Genomic DNA, 18,282 nt, shown 5'->3' with positions numbered 1-18,282 from the left:
CAGTGACCTCATCTGCAGAATGGGGATGAAGGCCGGGAGCCTCACGTGGGACTCCTCCCCCCCCCGCCCCCCCCAGCGCTTAGAACGGTGCCGGGTACCTAGTAAGCGCTTAAATACCAACGTTATTATTGCTCCCACGGGGCCGGGGGGAGGGGGGCGCTGCGGCCAATCAGCGGGCGCCGTGAGGGGGAGGCTCCCGCCCCGCCCCGCGGCCCAGCCAATGGGCGTCGGGCCAGCGGGCGGCCTCGGCCAATGGCGACGTCGGGCGCGCGGGCCAATGGCGGGGGCGGCTGCGGGGGCGCGGGCCAATGGCGGGGGGCGGCGGGGGCGGCGCGGGCCAATGGGGAGGCGGGGCGAGCGGAGGGGGCGGGGCCCGGGGCTCGGGGCTCGCGGCTCGGGGCGGACGGGAGGGCGCAGAGCGGGCGGCCATGGCGGCGGCGGCGGCGGCGGCGGCGGGGCGATGGGGCCTGCGGGGCCTGCGGGGCCGCAACCTCCGCGTGAGTCTCCGCCCCTCCCCCTCTCTGCTCACCCCCGACCTCTGACCCCTTCTGCCGACCCTTCCCCCTCCAACGACCTCCCCTCTGCCGACCCTTGACCTCTGACCCCTACTGCCGACCCTTCCCCCTCCAACGACCTCCTCCCTGCCGACCCTTGACCTCTGACCCCTACTGCCGACCCTTCCCCCTCCAACGACCTCCCCTCTGCCGACCCTTGACCTCTGACCCCTACTGCCGACCCTTCCCCCTCCAACGACCTCCTCCCTGCCGACCCTTGACCTCTGACCCCTTCTGCCGACCCTACTCCCCTCCAACGACCCCTCTTCTGCTGCCCCCTGACCTCTGACCCCTTCTGCCGACCCTTCCCTCCCCAACGACCTCCTCCCTGCCGACCCCTGACCTCTGACCCCTACTGCCGACCCTTCCCCCTCCAACGACCTCCTCTCTGCCGACCCTTGACCTCTGACCCCTACTGCCGACCCTCCCCCTCCCCAACGACCCCCCCCTCTGCCGACCCCCGACCTCTGACCCCTTCTGCCGACCCTTCCCCCTCCAACGACCTCCTCCCTGCCGACCCTTGACCTCTGACCCCTTCTGCCGACCCTCCCCCTCCCCAACGACCCCCCCTGCCGACCCTTGACCTCTGACCCCTTCTGCCGACCCTCCCCCTCCCCAACGACCCCCCCCTCTGCCGACCCCCGACCTCTGACCCCTTCTGCCGACCCTCCCCCCCTCCAACGACCTCCCCCTCTGCCGACCCCTGACATAATAACAATAACAATGTTGGTATCTGTTGAGCGCTCACTACATGCAGAGCACCGTTCTAAGCGCCGGGGGAGACACAGGGGAATCAGGTCGCCCCACGGGGGTGGGGGGGGCTCCCGGTCTTCGTCCCCATTTTGCGGACGAGGGAACTGAGGCACAGAGGAGTGATTGGCCCACGGTCACACAGCTGACGGGGGGCAGAGCTGGGATTCGAACTCAGGACCCCTGCCTCCAGAGCCCGGGCTCTTTCCCCAGCGCCACGCTGCTTCTCGTGGCTCTGACCTCTTCTATTGACCCTCCCCCCCCTCCGACGACCCCCCCCTTCTGGTGACCCCTCCCCCCCCGCTGACCCCTGACCTCCGACCCCCCTTCTGCTGACCCTCCCCCCCCTCCAACGACCCCCCCCCCCCCGCCTGCCCACCCCCTGCCCTCTGACCCCTTTCTGCTCTTCGTTCAATAGTATTTATCGAGCGCTTACTATGTGCAGAGCACCGTACTGAGCGCTTGGACTGGACAGGTCGCTCACAGAACGGACGTAAGCGTGTGTGTAGGTTTTATCTGCGTTATGTATAACGTATAGGTTAAATGCGTAGGCGCCGGCACTGACTGAACGTCCGCGTGCCGAGCACCGTTCCGGGCATCGGGAAACGGTGAAGGCGGCGGACATCCGGCGATCGGCGCTATGTATTGAGCGCCTGGCGCGGGCGGAACGGAGGGTATTTACTGAGCGCCCGCTGTGTACCGGGGCGACGGAGTCCAAGGGAGCTGGTAGAAGTCTTCCCTGTCCACCGGAGGTTTAGAGGGGCGGACGGACGTCGAAATCACTCGCTTTCGAAGCGCCGGGCCGGAGAGAATTAGGTCGGACGCCGTCCCCGCCCCGCGCGCGACGCTCGGTCGGAGTCTCCGTCCCCGTTTCCGTCCTCCTCGCCGAGTCGGACGGGCCGGCCCCGGGAAAACTTGCCCGCGTTTGCCTTGCGGTCGCGGTCCAGTTCGATCGCCGCTCGGCGTTCGAGACCCTGCTGTCGTCCGGCGCTCCGACGGCGACCCGCGGCGGGCGGACCGTCTCCTTCTCCCCCCCCGTCGCCGTGTCCGTGCGGCCCTCGCTGCGGGCCAGGCGCCGTCCTAAGCGCCGGGGCGGACGCCCGGACTCGGGGCTCGCGCCTTCCCGACGAGGGAACCGAGGCCCGGTGGCCAGGTCGGGTGTATCGGACTCCCCCGAGCGCTTAGCGCGGCGCTCGATCGATGGACTGCCCGAAGGCCCGCAACCCCTCTCCACCGTCAGCTCCTTACGGGCGGGGAGCGCGGCCGCTCGGTCGACCCTCCCGAGCGCTCAGTACGGTGTCGAGCGCCGGGGACGTGCCGCTCGACCGGGAAAGGAGGAGAGAGGTTCGAGACCCCCCACGTTCGGGACCCCACACGGCAAGAGGGGACCGTCCCCTCCCTTGACGTCCCTCCCCGGATTAAAAGCGGTTATTAGTCTTCTCCGAAGCGGAGCCTTTTCGCGTGACGGAAGTTGGACGCAAACTACCCAGGATGGACACGGTCCACGGGCGGCCTGAGGGGGACAAGATGGGCGATTTTCGCGGCGGCTCGGGGAAGTTTCCTTTCACAGAAGAAGCGGAGCCCGGCCGCGGGGGAGGCGGACCTGGGGGCCGCAGAGACCGGTCCGCCGCGCCGCCCTCCCGATAAATGGCCGCCTTCGGTTTGTTTCGTAGGCGCGCCGGGCGCCCTCCGGGGCGCCGGAGGTAGACGAGGCCATTTGACAGAGGAGGAGAGCGGGGAAATGGCCCGGCCGGGGTCCCGACTCCCCGGCCCTTGCTCTGCCCGCTCGGTCGAGCGTATGCGCTCGTTACCTTTATTCGCCCCGGCGCGTCTCTCCGACGGATCGACGCGGAGGCCGAGGGGACTTGGAGCTGAGCCGAGACAAGACGATATTCGGCGTTTCGGTGGTACCTGCCGAGCGCCTGCTGGGTGCGGAGCGCCGTGCGATCCGGATCCCTGCCCGACAACGGGCTCCCGGTCTAGAAGGGGGATAGATAATTCGATCTCGTGGGACTGGGCCCCCTCATCGCCCCCCCCCCCCCCCCCCCGGAGATTCGCATTTTAAATTCCCCGGAAAAGAGCCGGGTTCCGGGCCCACGCGCCTCGGCCCCTCCACGTCCTCTCCTCCCCCCCACCCCGTTCCGTGTCTTGAAATCATTTATTTTAAGCGACCTATTGATGTCCGGCCTCGTCGGCACGAGGTGGGGAGGGGGAGATGCCGAGGAAAGGGCCGGAGAGCGAGCGCCGGCCCCCGGAGGGCTTAGCGTTCCTCCTCTCCTTCCGCCGAGCGGTGGAGACGACGGAAGCGATCCGTAAACGCGCCCTGCCCTCGGGTTGTCCCCCGTGGGGCTCGCGGTCGCCGGCCCCGTTGGACGGACGAGGTCACCGAGGCCCGGGGAAGCGAGGCGACCTGCCCAAAGTCGCCCGGCCGACGAGCGGCGGACCCGGGATTAGAACCCGCGACCCCCTGCCACCGACGGCGCGATTTCGGCCGCGTGGCGGAGCCGTCCGCGGCGCCTCCGGGGGTGGCCTGACAGTACCTCCGATCGCGATAAGGGTGACGTGTCCGTTGGGCGCTTACCCCTCGGTAATAATTATCATAATAATAATAATAATAATCATCATCATTGCGGGGCTTGGTAAGCGCTGATTATTTGCTGGGGCAGAAACAGGCTCATCGGGTCGGACGCGGCTCCTTTCCCCCCCCGGGGCTCGCCGGCTCCGTCCCCATTTCAGTCGCTTGGCACGGTGCTCCGCGCACGGCAAGCGCTCAGTGGATACGAGGGAGTGAGTTTTGCCGAGGACCGGAGAGGCGAAGCGACCGGGCCGGGGGTCGCGCGGCCGAGCCGGGATTAGGACCCCCGTCCTCCGGCCCCCCGGGCCGGGGGTGAAAGACCCGTCTCCGAGTCCCGGCAGCTTTACGGACGCGGAGTTTTCGTGGTGAAGAAGAATCCGGTTTACCGTCGCCTCCTTCCGCGCGGTAAAAACCTGAGTCTCGGGCGCGGTCCCGGCCGCTCGATCCACCCGCCCCCGACCCTTTCCCACGCCGCCCCTTCGGCGATTCGGTTGTGACTTTTCCGTTAACGATAACAATAATGTTGGTGTTTGTTAAGCGCTTACTCTGGGCCGAGCGCCGTCCTAAGCGCTGGGGGAGACGCGGGGGAGTCAGGTGGGCCCACTTGGGGCTCACGGTCCTCGTCCCCATTCGACCGACGAGGGGACCGAGGCCCCGGGAAGTGAAGCGACTCGCCCGAGGTCACGCGGCCGACGAGTGGCCGAGCCGGGATTCGAACCCGTGACCGCCGACTCCGAAGTCCGCGCTGCTTCCGTGCCGGGCGACCCCGGCGAGAGACCGTACCGACGTCGGCGCCTGTGAAGCGCTTACTACGCGCCGGGCACTCTCCCGGGGGCCGAGCTGCAGATTTCACCGGCGCTCGCCCCATCGAGGCGTGAATGAGGAGAGAAGCGCTGGGGGAAATGAAGATCGGAGCGGGAAGAGCCCGGCCTCGGGAGTCGGCGGTCGTGGGTTCGGATGCCGGCTCTGCCGCCCGTCAGAGGCAAGTCGCTTAACCTCTCCGTGCCTCCGTCACCCCGCCTGTCAAATGGGGGCGAAGGCCGTGAGCCCCGTCGGGGACAGGCCCCGCACCCGGCGGGCGCTCGGTCGATTCGACGCACTTGAACGGGAAGGGAGAGAGCCGCCGAAGACGTTTATCGAGCGCTCGCCCCGCGCGGCGCGCCGCGCCTGCCGCCCGCGGCCCCGCCCACGACGAGACGGACGTCGATCCGAAGAGATGAAGTACGGAGAGGCGCGCGATTCGCTCCGGTCGTATCTGTTGAGCGCTTCTCGGGCGCAGAGGGCCCGTCGGGGCCGAGGGAGGAGCGAATGGAGAGCGGGAGTCGAAATGCGAGGGCGAGTGCGGGAGCAGATCTGCCTCCGGAAATCGCCGCCCGCCCCGCGGCGAATCGGCCGGGGGCATCGACCGCAGGCGTACCGGGCGCGGGGCCGTGTGCCGGACGCTCGGGGGGGGGGGGGGGGGGGGGGAGGGAGCGGGGTGGGTAGACGGCGTTCCCGACGCGGCCCGGGGGCGAGGGTCCGAAGAACAAGATGAGGGAGGGCCGTGGAAGGGCCGTGGGGCCGAGGGGAGGGGGGAGAAAGGGGAGACGCGGCGTGAGGATCGGCGCCGACGCCGAAAATAGCCTTCCGGGCTGAACAACCGCCCGCCCCCGCGGGCCGCGCAAGCTACCGGTCGGTTTTAATTTCATCGTCGCGGAGGGAGAGGGGCTTCTCATCCGGCCCTCTGCCTCCAAATACGTCTACTGGCGAATCCCCGACGGAGGGCGCTGTCCTCGCCTCCCTTTCCACGTTTTTGAACGGGATCCGTCAAGCGCCTACTCCGTCTTCGGGCGGCCGTTCTAAACCCCCCCCCCGCGTTTTCCGGACCAGGGGCCCGAGGCCACCCAGACACAGCCCCTCCGGAACATCCCGCCCCCGCCCCGAGGTCGCTCCGGCGCGCGGCCCCGGAGGGTTTTCTCGGCAAAGACGGGGAAGCGGCGTGCCCCGCTTCCGGTCGATGACCCGAGTCTCGGCCGCCCCCCCAGCCTCCCCGACGCCGGCGGGCCCCCCCGAGACTCCCCCGCCCCCATCGGACGTCGCTTCGGGGGGCGGGGGGAGGTTTGGTACGTGGTCGGCCCCGAGCGAATCGCCGGGGACACACCAGCGGCCCGCCGCGCCCGCCGGTGGCCCTAACGCGTCTCTGTTTTGGATTGCAGATCCTCACCAAGCCGAGTCCGGCCTGGTACTCCGCGTCCTCCTCCTCGTCTTCGGCGGTGAGTTCCGGCCGATCCCCCGGAAACCCCCCGGGGGGAAGGAATCCCCGCAGATATCGCGGAGCCCGGGGGTGAAAGGAGGCGGGCTTGCCTCCCTTACACCGGGAAACCCTCCGGGGAAGTTCTCCCGAGAGCCGCCCTCCTCCGGCCGGCTCGACGCCTGGAAAATCACTTTTCCGAGCCCAGCGGAGGACTCCCATCCTCCTTCCGGGCACGGTCAGCGTGTCCTTCCCGATGTGTTCGGTCCCTTTTTATTCTCGGCGGTCTGCCCATCCTCGGAAGCGGACGGTTACTCCCCCCGCCTTCGGAGCCTCGTCCGAGGCCCGTCTCCTCCAGGAGGCCTTCCCCGACTGAGCCCCCCCCCCCCTCCCCCCTTCTCCCGTCCGCGTCGCCCCGACCCGCTCCCTTTATTCCTCCCGGCCCCGCTTCGCTCCAGATCCGTCCTTCTCTTTCTCCCTGTTCCTCTTGGTCTCCCCGCCTCTAGACCGTAAGCTCGTGGCGGGCGGGGAACGCGTCCGTTCATTGTTATGTCGTACCCCGGCGCGGTGCTCCGCACAGAGTAAGCGCTCGATGAATCCGGCGGACCGCCCGACGTGGTTCCAGGGGCGACGTCTCGGACTCCCGGCGGCAGAATCCCTCCGAACAGAAGGGTTCATCCATTCTTTCGCTCGTTCGGTCGTATCCGTTGAGCGCTTAGAGTCTATCGGTTTGTATTTACGCAGGGGCTAGGACGCCCGACTGAGGGGGCGCTTGAGGGAGAGGTAGAACAGGAAATATACATATCCGCGCGCGCGCGTGTACACGTACACGTATATACGTATATCTCCATCCAGGCGTACTCACGGTGCGGTGGGCATTCGACAGCGGACGTTAGAATCGCCGTTTCGGCCCTCGGGGGTTCACGGAATTTAGAGAACCTCCGCTGCCGGAGAATGAAGGCGGCTGTTTCCCCTCTCCAAGTGAAGTTTTTCTGTTGCTGTGGTGGTTTTTAATGGCGTTCGCCAAGCGCTTTCTAGGCGCCGGGCACCGTCCTGAGCGCTGGGGTCGATACGACCTAGGTTGGAGACGTTAATTATTTATTCTTTTAAAAATGGTATCCGCTAAGCGCTTCCTAGGGGCCGGGCGCCGTCCCGAGCGCTGGCGTCGCTACAGGCTATTCAGCTGGGAGACGTCGTTTATTCTTTTAAAATGGTATCCGTTAAGCGCTCACTAGGCGCCGGGCGCCGTCCCGAGCGCTGGCGTCGCTACAGACTATTCAGCTCGGAGACGTTATTCATTTATTCTTTTAAAATGGTATCCGTTAAGCGCTCACTAGGGGCCGGGCGCCGTCCCGAGCGCTGGCGTCGATACAGACTATTCAGCTCGGAGACGTTATGTATTTATTCTTTTAAAAGTGGCATCCGTTAAGCGCTCACTAGGCGCCGGGCGCCGTCCTGAGCCCCGGGGTAGATGCGAGCTACTCAGGTTGGACGGGTTATTTCCATTCGTTTTCCATAGGATCCGCTAAGCATCTCCTCTGGGCCCGAACCGTACCGAGCGCCGGGGTAGATACGAGCTAATCAGTCGGGACGGATTATTTATGTACTTTTTTAGAGTAATATCTGGTGAGCGCTCACTCCGTACCGGGCCCCGTACTGAGCGCCGGGGTGGAGACAGGCTAATCAGGTTGGACGAGTTATTGCGTTCTCGCGGTATCCGTGGAGCGCCTAGCAGGTGCCCGGCACCGTACCGAGCGCCGGGGCAGATGCGAGTTGGTCAGATGGGAAGATCCCGGCTCCGCCGTTCGCCTGCGGGGTGACCTGGGGCGGGCCGGACTTCATTTCTCGGGGCCTCAGCGTCCTCATCCGGGAAACGGGGATGAAGCCCGGGAGCCCCGGGTGGGACCGCCCCATTAGCTCGTAGCTCCCCCGGCGCTTAGAGCGGCGCTTAACGAATACCGTCGTCAGTATAATCGAAAATAAAATCTAGGACCCGGGAGGCCGAAGGGCCGTGAGGGAATGAGCCCTCCCGGCCCCCTGGGGAAGGCCGAGAGGGAAACTGACGTGTTTCGTCTGCGTCCCGGCAGCCGACGGTCAGACTCTTCATCGACGGCAAATTCGTCGAGTCCCGGAGCGACGAATGGATCGACATCCACAACCCGGTAAGAGGGGTTGCCCCGGCGAACGGGACCCCGGAGGGGACGGAGGGAACGAAGCGGGGCCCCCGAGCTCGGCGCGGGCGAGGGAGCGGGTCGGCACGCGGCGAGCGCCCGGTAGAGCCGACCCACCGGGTCGCTTGGGTATCGGCCCGCGGCCGCTGGGATCGGGGAGGGGCTCGAGAGCGGAGAGCCCACGTCCCCTCTCCTGGTAGCCGACGACGACCGTCCCCCCGACTCGACGGGCCGGGGTGGGTCGGGACGGCGGCGGGAGAGCGTGGGAGGGGATCCAGGCGTGCCGTGTCTTTGCCCCGAAAGGCCACCAACGAGGTGATCGGGCGGGTCCCCAAGGCCACCCGGGCGGAAATGGAGGCCGCCGTCGCCTCCTGCAGACGAGCCTCGCCTGCCTGGGCCGAGACGTCGGTCCTCAGCCGCCAGCAGGTCCTGCTCCGTTACCAGCAGCTCATCAAGGAGAACCTGGTGAGACGTCCCACCTTCCCCCCAAGCCCCCGCTCCAGGATCCCGGTCCTCTCTCCCCCGGCCTCGGGAGGGCCCCCCCCCCCCCCCCCCGGAGTCTCCGAAGGCGCTGTCGAAAGCCGCCCGGCCGGCCGAGAGCGGAGAATCGGTGCCCCCTCTCCCCCCCCCCGGGGCGTTTCGGGGGCAGAGACGGCCCCGGGGGAGATCCCGGGAAGGGCCGAGATGAGCCCCGGTAGCCCCGAGAGCCCCCGGGCCGGTGACGGGACTCGTCGAGCGCTCACCGCGTGCCCGGCACCGTTCGGAGCGCCGGGGCGGACGCCGGGGAATCGGGTCGGACGCGGTCCCCGTCCCGCGTGGGGCTCACGCTCTCCGTCCGTCCCCCTTTCCCAGAGGCGGTCCCGAGAAGTGAAGGGCCTCGCCCCCGGTCGCGCGGCCGACAGGCGGCAGAGCGTGCCCGCCGGGTCCGGGCTCCCACCGCCGGGCCGCCCTACTTGGAGAGTCGTAGGGTGGGCGGGTGAGGAGAACCCGGTGAGAAGCAGCGGGGCCCGAGGGCGGGAGGCAGAGGACGTGGGTTCTAATCCCGGCCCCGCCCCTCCTCTGCCGCGTGACCTCGGGCAGGCCACGTGGCTTCTCCGGGCCGCGGGGATGGAGACGGTGAGCCCCACGGGGGACGAGGGACCGTGTCCAGACCCGACTTGCTCGGATCCCCCCCCCACCGGCGCCCGGGACGGCGCCCGGCACGTAGTGAGCGCCGAACAGATACCGGGATGGTCGTTACCGTCCCCCCCCCCGGGCCCGTGCTCCTGACCCGCGGTTTCGTTCGCAGAAAGAAGTGGCGAAGCTCATCACCCTGGAGCAAGGGAAAACCCTGGCTGACGCGGAGGGAGATGTGTTCCGAGGCCTACGTAAGCTGACGGTCTCCGGAGAGGATTCCGGAAGGACGCGGGAGGGAGCGGGGAGGGAGCGGGCCCCGTCAGCTCGCCGCGGGCGGGGAACGTGGCCGTCCCGGACTCTCCGCGGCGCTCGGCACGGTGGTCCGCACCCAGTAAGCCCTCGGTAGATGCGACCGGCCGACGGGCCGGGAAGAAGTCGATTTCGCGGGTTCTCGTCCCGGCTCCTCCGCTTACCTGCCGTGTGACCTTGAGCGAGTCCCTTGGCTACTCTGGGCCTCGGTTCCCTCCCCTGGAGAACGGGGGCGAAGGCCGGGGGCCCCGCGCGGGACGGGGACCGCGTCCCGGCCCGTCGGCTCGTCTCCCCCCCCGGCGCCCAGGGCGGCGCCCGGCCCGTAGTAAGCGCCGCCCCGGTCCCCCAGTCGCGACGCCGATCGCTGCCCCCCGACTCGTCCCTCCGTGTTACAGAGGTGGTGGAACACGCCTGCAGCGTCACGTCCCTCATGTTGGGCGAAACCATGCCCTCCATCACCAAGGACATGGACACGTACACCTACCGCCTCCCTCTGGGAGTGTGCGCCGGGATCGCCCCCTTCAATTTCCCGGCCATGATCCCGCTCTGGATGTTCCCCATGGCCATGGTGTGCGGGAACACTTTCCTCATGAAGCCGTCGGAGCGCGTCCCCGGAGCCGCCATGCTCCTGGCCAAGCTGCTGCAGGATTCCGGAGCCCCGGACGGAGCGCTCAACATCATCCACGGGCAGCACGAAGGTGACGTCCGCCGTCCGCGGGGGCGGAGACGGGGGGGGGGGGGGGAGGGGGGAGCCACGTTTCGTCGCGCGTTCCTTCGTTCTCGGCCGTATTTACCGAGCGCTCGCGGGGCGCTGGGGTGGGCGCTCGGAAGGGAGGGTTCAGCCACGGGGAGAGAGAGAGACGATCCCCGCCCGCAGCGGGCTTACCGTCCGGAGGGGGTTTAGGATTCCCGCCGTGACGAAGCCAAGGGCGAGGGAGGGGAGAGAATCGGGCCGTTAGGCGGTCGTATTTACCGAGCGCCTACCGTGCGCGGAGCGCTGGGCTGAGCGCTTGGGAGAGGACGGCGGAACGATAGAACGGACGCTTCCCCTGCCCGCGGCGAGCCGTCAGCCTTGTGGGAGGGAGGCACCCGCCGTACGCCGAGCATGGTGCCGAATCCCGGGACGTCCATGAGGGCGGGCCTCCTTCGGGAAGCCCCGGCCCTCCCCGCCCTCGTTCCTGTGGTTGGGAAGGAGACGAGCGATCGCCTGGCACGACTGGTCGTGCCCGCCGTTCGAGTGAGTTCAGGAAAAAGAGGACCTGGGGTGAGGGAGCAGCGTGGCCTAGCGGGGTGGCGCCCGGGCCCGGGAGTCGGAAGGGCCTGGGTTCTGATCCCGGCGCCGTCCCCAGTCTGCTGCGCGACCTCGGGCCGGCCACCTCGCTTCTCCGGGCCTCGGTTATCCCACCTGGAAGGTGAGGATTGAGACCGAGAGCCCCCCGGGGGACGGGGACTCGGTCCGACCCGATCAGCTCGGGTCTACGCCCGAGCCCCCGCCGGTGCTCGGCCCGTGCCGAGCGCCTAACGAGTACCGTGACCGGGGTTGCCGCTCGGGGCCCGGCACAGGGTACGCGCCTAAGAGCCCGGGCCGGGAGTCGGAAGGGTCTCGGCCCGGCTCCGCCGCCCGCCTGCCGCGTGACCCCCCGGGCGGGTCACGCGACTCCTCTGTGCCTCGCTTCCCTCATCCGGAAAATGAGGATTAAAAGCGAGAGCCCCACGTGGCACGGAGCCCCGATTACCCTCCCAGCGCTTAGAACGTTGCCCGGCACATAGCGGGAGCTTACGAAATACCACCGTTCGCGTCATTATCGTTATTAACGCGCGACGTTGAACACGAAGGGGGATCCCGACGTAACCTCGAAGGGACAGGAAGCGCTGTAGCTCCTGGGAAGGTAGAATCCCCAATTCCGATCCGGGGAAGGGGAGGTTGGGCCCGCCGGGGGCGGACGCTTGCTTCCGCCAAACCCCCTTTCCTTTCGACAGCCGTGAACTTCATCTGCGACCACCCGGAGATCAAAGCGATCAGCTTCGTGGGCTCCAATCAGGCCGGAGAGTACATCTACGAGCGCGGATCCAGGAACGGCAAGAGGGTCCAAGCCAACATGGTAACGTCCTCCCTCCCGGCTCCCCGGGCCGTTCCGCGGGAAGGTCGGGCCGGCTCTATTCCGCGCCGGCTCGGCCGAATCGGCCGCGTCCACGGAGCGCCGCCCAAGAGCGCCCGAGGGGCGGCGGCGGCGATCGATCGTTTGAGCGGGACGGTTACCGGGCCCCCGATTTCCGGGCCCAAGGGTTTCGGTCGGCGACGGGTTGCGGGTTTCGGCCCGACCCGATTGGCTCGCATCCGCCCCGGCGTTCAGTACGGCGCCTGGGACGCAGTGAGCGCTTGGCGAACGCCCTCGTCGCCATCGCCTCTTTACGCCGCCGTGTCCTCGAGCTTTTCCTCGCTCTCCAATCCCCATCCCCGCCCGTTTCCCCCTCTCCCCCCGGCCCGCGAGCCGGTCACGGGCGGGGAACGTGCCCGCCGCCTCGGCTCTATTGCCCTCTCCGGCGCGCTCGACGACTACCATTCATCGATCCCTTCCGTCCCTGCCCCTCCGGCGGGGGATTTGGATTCCCCCCCGCGCTGGTTTGAGCCGCCACCGTCTCACGACGGACGTAGGTCCGCGGGGGATCGTGGTCCGTACTTTATCCTCGACCGGTCTCGACTGGTTTAAGCCGTCTCGGATCGGATCTCTGACCCACGGCAGCTCTCCCTAGCCCTCTGAGGGTCAGTCACGTGCCTTCTATGGCGCTTTTTGGGGGGGGGAGGTATCTTTTGAACGGCCTTGGTTAAGCGCTTACTATGCGCCGGACCCCGTTCTAAGCGCTGGGGTTAGATACGGGCTTATCAGGATGGACACGGTCCCTCTCCCACGGGGGGGGCTCAGCCTCGGGAAATGACTGATTAACGTAAGACGCTGTGGTAATAAAAGCGCCGCGGAGAGACACGGGTTTCGGGGGGGGGGTTTTCTGGAGGCACGGCATGGCCCCAGTGGGTAGAGCCCGGGCCTGGGAGTCAGAGGGTCATGGGTTCTAACCCCGGCTCCGCCACCCGTCTGAGAGGAGTCGTCTGACTTCTCCGCGCCTCGGGTCCCTCGTCCGGGAAACGCTCCTAAAGGGCCGGGAGTGCCGGCGGCGCCTCAAACGCCGTCGGTCCGAAATGCAACTCCGCATCCCTCTGACCGAGGAGCGGGGTGGCCTAGCGGCTAGAGTCCCCGCCTCGGGGTCGGAAGGACCCGGGTTCTAATCCCGGCTCCGCCGCGAGGCCTCGGACCAGTCACCTCGCCTCTCCGGACTTCGGTCCCCTCATCCGTGGGACGGGGCTGAAGACCGTGAGCCCCACGGGGGACGGAGAGAGACAGAGGTTTCTCAGGGAGGGGTCGGGGGACCCCGAAGTCACCGAGCACCTTCTCGCGGGACCGCGTCCAACCCGGCGCTCAGTACGGAGCCCGGCACGGGGCAGGCGCTTGACGGGTGCCGTTTGGAAACCCGGCGGCAGCCGGACAAACCGGGCCTCGGTTCCCTCGTCTGGAAATTGAGGCCGTGAGCGCCCCGCGGGGCGGGGGCCGGACCCGGCCCGACCGGCCCGTAACCCTCCCCGGCCCGGCGCGTCGCGGGGAGCGCCCAACGGACCGGGAGCCGTCCCCCAGTCCTCCGGTTCTTTCCCTCAGGGAGCCAAGAACCACGGAGTGGTCATGCCCGATGCCAACAAGGAGAACACCCTGAACCAGCTGGTGGGAGCCGCCTTCGGGGCCGCCGGCCAGCGCTGTATGGCCCTGTCCGCGGCCATCCTGGTCGGGGATGCCAAGAAGTGGTTGCCGGAGCTGGTGGAGAGAGCCAAAAACCTACGCGTCAATGCCGGTGACGGAGTCGGGCTCGGCGGCTCTGGGGCCCGGCGGGCGGGTTTGGGGCGGAGGGGAGGGTCTGTTTTTGTTGCCGTCCCATTCCGCCCCCGGCTTCTCCCAGCCCTCCGTCACCTCGCCCCCTCCCACCCCACCGCTCTCCTGCTCCATCCCAGCCCGCGCGCTCCGCTCCTCTCCTGCCAACCTTCCCGCTGCCCCTCCCCCCCGGCCGTCTCGTCGCCGACCCCTCGCCCACCTCCCGCAATTCATGACGACCGCGAGCTCGTCGCGGGCGGGGAATGTGTCCGTTACCGTGTCCTACTCTCCCAAGCGCTTAAGACGGTGCCCTGCCCACGGTAAGCGCTCGGGAAACTGGACCGATCGATCATCCGTAATTCCTACTCGTGTCCCTTCATTCAGTTGGGATTTTGTCATTCGCTTGTATTGATCGAGCGCCCACCGTGTGCAGAGCGCTGCACCAAGCGCTCGGGAAAGGACGTCACGGCAATAAACGGCGACGTTCCCCGCCCGCGGCGAGCTCGCCGTCCCGGGCTGACGGCCTCTGGCCCCCGTCTAGACCGTAAGCTCGCCGTGGGCGGGGAACGCGTCCGCCAGATGGCTGCGCGGCCCTCCCCCGAAGCGCTCGGCACGGCCCGAGCGCCCGCTAGATCCGTCCCTGGCGGGATACGACGAAACGACCTCTCCGTCGCTCGGCAGGAGACCAGCCCGGAGCGGATCTGGGGCCCCTGATCACCCCGCAGGCCAAAGAGCGGGTCTGTCGCTTGATCGAGAGCGGGACGAAGGAAGGCGCGTCCGTCCTCCTGGATGGACGGGAGATCCAGGTCAAGGGCTACGAGAAGGGCAACTTCGTCGGCCCGACCATCATCTCCGAGGTCAAGGTGCGTAAGCCGAGGCCGCCTCGTCCGCCGTTGGCTGACGACTCGGCGGCAGAGCTCCCTGAGGAAGCGGGAGTGGAGGCCGCCGAGGCAGATGTCCCTCCCGCTCCCCCGCCGGAGCCGCCCGACCGCCGCCCTTCCCACCTTGGGAACCTTAAGGGCACGTCTCCCCCGGGAGGCTTTCCCCGATTGAGCCCCCTTTTCCCCGACTCCCTCTCCATCCATCGGCCGGTGGCATCTGTCGAGCGCTTTGTCCGTGCCGGACGCCGTAGTAAAAACAGAGGGAGAGAGCCGATGGCGCGCCGGCCGTCGGGGATTTCCGGTCGATACGGCGAGGAATGCGTAGACGTGGAAGATTTGGTGGGAGGGAGGAGAGCGGAGGCGCGGCGAAGCGGAATTCCTTTCTCCGTGGGGTTGGTTAGGCGCTTACTCTGTGCCGGGCCCCGGATTCAAGCCCGGGGGTGGATACGAGCTAATCGGGTTGTCCCGCGTGGGGCTCACGGTCTTCATCCCCATTTTAGAAGCGACGTGACCCGCCCGAGGTCCCCCGGCAGAGAGGCGGCGGGGGCCGGGGGGAGCACCCGGGTCCTCCGATTCCCGGCTCTTTCCGCCGGGCGCCGGCGCCTCTGGGGAGGCGGTGAGGGGCGGCGACTGGGAGGTCGCTGTCGGAACGACCCTAACCCGTGCCCCCGATGCTTCTCTCTCCGGTAGCCAAACATGACCTGCTACAGGGAAGAGATTTTCGGGCCCGTCCTCGTGGTCCTCGAGGCGGATACCCTGGACGAAGCCATCAAGCTGGTGAACGAGAACCCCTACGGAAACGGGACCGCCATCTTCACCACCAACGGAGCCACCGCTCGCAAATATTCCCATTCGGTGGACGTGGGACAGGTCCGTCCGGGGGGGTGGGGGTCGGGCGCCCTCCCCCACCGTCTTTCGCCCAACGGCGGCGTTCGTCGGGCGCCGGCGCCGGTCCGAGCGCCGGCTGGGTACAGGCGGACCGTCCCTGTCCCAGATGGGGCCCACGGTCGCGAGCCCCATTTTCCGGAGGAGGTCACCGAGGCCCAGAGCGGTGAAGCGAGCGGCCCCCAGGTCACGCGGCGGAGCCGGGACGAGGACCCGGCCCCTCCCGACTCCCGGGCCCCGTCTTCTGGAACGGAGAAGCCGCGTGGCCCGGTGGAAAGAGCCCTGGCCTGGGGGGGGGGGGGCGGAAGGACCTGGGTTCTCAGCTTATCTGCCGCGTGGCCTCGGGCCGGCCGCTCGACTTCTCCGGGCCTCAGTTCCCTCATCTGGAGGACGGGGATGAAGACCGCGAGCCCCCGGCGGGGACAGGGACCGTCTCCGACCTGACTGGCTCGCGTCCACCCCGCCTGGCGCGTACCGTCGCCGTTAACAAATACCCCGATGAGGATGACGGCGATGGTCTCCTCTTGCGCCTCCCGCTCCTTCCCGTCTTCCTCGGCGACGAGCGTCCCGTCCCGTCCCCCCGTCCCCCCCCCCCGGTCGCCGCTGCCTCAGCCCCGAGGGAGCCGGCGGCCCGGGTTCTCTCGTTCCGGGGCGACGGCGCATCCGCTCCGTTTCAGGTGGGAGTGAACGTCCCCATTCCGGTGCCTCTGCCGATGTTCTCCTTCACCGGCTCGCGCTCGTCCTTCAGGGGAGACACCAACTTCTACGGCAAACAGGTAACCCGGTAAAAACGGGGCGTCTCTCCCTCCAGTTGGTCTTCCGGCGGTCTGCCTCGGGCGCTCGCCACGCGCCCGGGACCGTGCCGGGCAGACGCGAGGTCGTCGGGGCGGAACAGTCCGTGCCCCACGCGGACTCACGGTCTTCATCCCCGCCTTCCGGGTCGGGATCAGAACTCCCGGCCCCTAGCCGCTGGGCCACGCCGGACGTCTCCGAGGCCCCCGGGCCCCTCGAGAGGAGCCGGGGATCCGTCTGGGCCGAGTTCGTTCGGCCGGCCGTATCTGCTGAGCGCCTACCGTCCGCGGAGCACGGTATTGGGCGCCCGGGTCGAGGCGCGGGACGGGGTGTCGGCCGGGACCCAACCCCGACCGCCCTGAAACGCAGAAAGAAGCCGCGGCCCGGAAGAAACGCCGGGCGCGATCGTCTCGGGGCTCCTGCCCGTCACCCGTTAGAACAGAGCAGGGCTTGGCGCCTGGGACGCGCCAAACAGATACCGGGGGGAGGAGGAGGAACGCTGGGAGTGCCGCGATTAGCGCCGTGTTCGAGGGGCGGCCCGGCTCAGTGGCGAGAGCCCCTTGTCAGCTGTGTGACCTTGGGCCAGTCGCTTCGCTCCTCCGGACGATGGGGATGGAGACCGCGAGCCCCACGGCGGGGGGGGGGGCGACCCGATGACCTCGGCTCTCCCCCGGCGCTCCGAACGGCGCTTGGCACGGAGGGAGCGCTTCCCAGCCACCAGCGTTATCCTTCCCTCCCGAGCCGGCCGGAGGGCAAACTCGGTGGGTGGGCGGGCGGGCGGGTGTGGGAGAGCGGGGAGAGTTGGGGCGAAGGGGGAGGTTGGGGGAAACCCACGGGTTCCGGGGCAAAGCTCACCGTCTCGGGCTGTCCGGCGAGCAGTGATCACTCCGCCCGCGAAGCTGTGATCCGCCCAAAGCTTGGGTGGCTGCTGGATGGAGATCCTTTTGGTGCTGGGGGGCTATTTTTTAAGCGCCTGGCCCGTGCCGGGCGTCGTCCCGAGCGCTGGGGGTCGACCCGAGCTCCTCAGGGTGGACACAGTCCCTGTCCCACGGTCTTGGTCCCCGCCTTGCAGATCGGTCCGTCAGGGTTAGCGCGTATGACGCGCCGAGGGCCGTACTGAGCGCTCGGGATTAGCCGGCCCTGTCCCCGCCCGTAACGAGCTTACAGTCGAAGCCCGGCCCGGCGGCAAGAGCCCGGGCTCGGGAGTCGGAGGACGTGGGTCCCCGGCCCGGCTCCGCCGCACCGTCTGCCCCGTGACCTCGGGCGAGCCGTTCCGCTTCCCTGCCCCCCCGTCTGTGCAACGGGGATGAAGACCGCGAGCCCCGGGTGGGCCGGGGACCGGGTCCGACCTGATGGTTCCCACCCTACGACGGGGCTTGGCACCTGGTAAGCCCTTAAGAGACCCCGTTGTATATTCCCAGGGCATCCAGTTTTACACCCAGCTGAAGACCATCACCTCTCAGTGGAAAGAGGAAGACGCCACGGTCACCTCTCCCGCCGTCGTCATGCCCACCATGGGTCGCTGAGCCCCGCTCGCCCCACGGTCGCTCCGTCCCCGCCGACCCTCCCTCCCCTCTTCCCCGGCCCGCCCCGAGAGCTTGTCCGACTCAGCCGGGATCCTCAGGGTTCCCCGAGCGTGGGGAAACCCTGACCGCCCCCGGTTCACCCATCCCTCCCTTTAAGCTGTGAAAGTCAGAATGGGAGACGGCGGGGGGGGGGGAGAGGGGTGTGGGGAGTCACCGCCCCCCTCCACCCCCCTCCACCGTCCTCTCCCCTTCGGTAGCCGTCGCGCGCCGCGAGCTCCTCCCCCGCTCCCTCTCCCAGCGCCCCGGCCGCGCCCCGGCCGGGCTCGGTCCCTCAGCGACGTCCCCGCGGAAGACGCGGCGCCGACTCCGCGTCGGGGCTCGGGGGCCAACGGGAGGACGGGGGTGCGGAGGACGGACGGGGGCGGGCGTCGGAGGGCCGCGACGGGCCGGCGTGGGAGAGCCAGCCCTCCCGGAGCAGCGACCGCTACCCGTGTTGCCCGGGGAGGCCCGCCCCTCTCACCCCCCCCCCCGCCCCCCGCCCCCAAACCCCCGGGGCTTCCGTGAACCGGTTTGTCGGAA

The 18,282-nt window shown here is 68.5% G+C and overlaps 1 protein-coding gene across 1 annotated transcript; it reads left to right on the top strand.

The window, feature by feature from the left end:
* Positions 1 to 408: 408 nt before the first annotated feature.
* ALDH6A1 (aldehyde dehydrogenase 6 family member A1) lies at positions 409 to 18,240 on the top strand. Its single transcript, XM_029058637.2, has 12 exons — positions 409 to 497; positions 6,075 to 6,131; positions 8,197 to 8,271; positions 8,584 to 8,745; positions 9,569 to 9,647; positions 10,101 to 10,403; positions 11,686 to 11,807; positions 13,413 to 13,602; positions 14,301 to 14,482; positions 15,191 to 15,370; positions 16,063 to 16,161; positions 17,599 to 18,240. Exons 1-12 carry the CDS (start codon positions 429 to 431, stop codon positions 17,701 to 17,703), a joined length of 1,623 nt encoding a protein of 540 aa, XP_028914470.1. The 5' UTR covers positions 409 to 428; the 3' UTR covers positions 17,704 to 18,240.
* The last annotated feature ends 42 nt before the right edge of the window (positions 18,241 to 18,282 follow it).

The sequence above is a fragment of the Ornithorhynchus anatinus genome, chromosome 1 (genome assembly GCF_004115215.2).
Source record: "Ornithorhynchus anatinus isolate Pmale09 chromosome 1, mOrnAna1.pri.v4, whole genome shotgun sequence".
NCBI classification, from domain to species: domain Eukaryota; kingdom Metazoa; phylum Chordata; class Mammalia; order Monotremata; family Ornithorhynchidae; genus Ornithorhynchus; species Ornithorhynchus anatinus.
Note: the sequence above shows the minus strand (reverse complement) of the source record. Positions and strands in the feature narration are given on the sequence as shown.

Excerpts from the sequence above, each read along its gene's own strand:
- ALDH6A1 (XM_029058637.2), top strand. The coding sequence starts at position 429 with ATGGCGGCGGCGGCGGCGGCGGCGGCGGGGCGATGGGGCCTGCGGGGC. Across the intron at positions 6,132-8,196 it reads CCTCCTCCTCGTCTTCGGCG|CCGACGGTCAGACTCTTCAT; the intron begins GTGAGTTCCGGC and ends GCGTCCCGGCAG. Across the intron at positions 11,808-13,412 it reads AGAGGGTCCAAGCCAACATG|GGAGCCAAGAACCACGGAGT; the intron begins GTAACGTCCTCC and ends TCTTTCCCTCAG.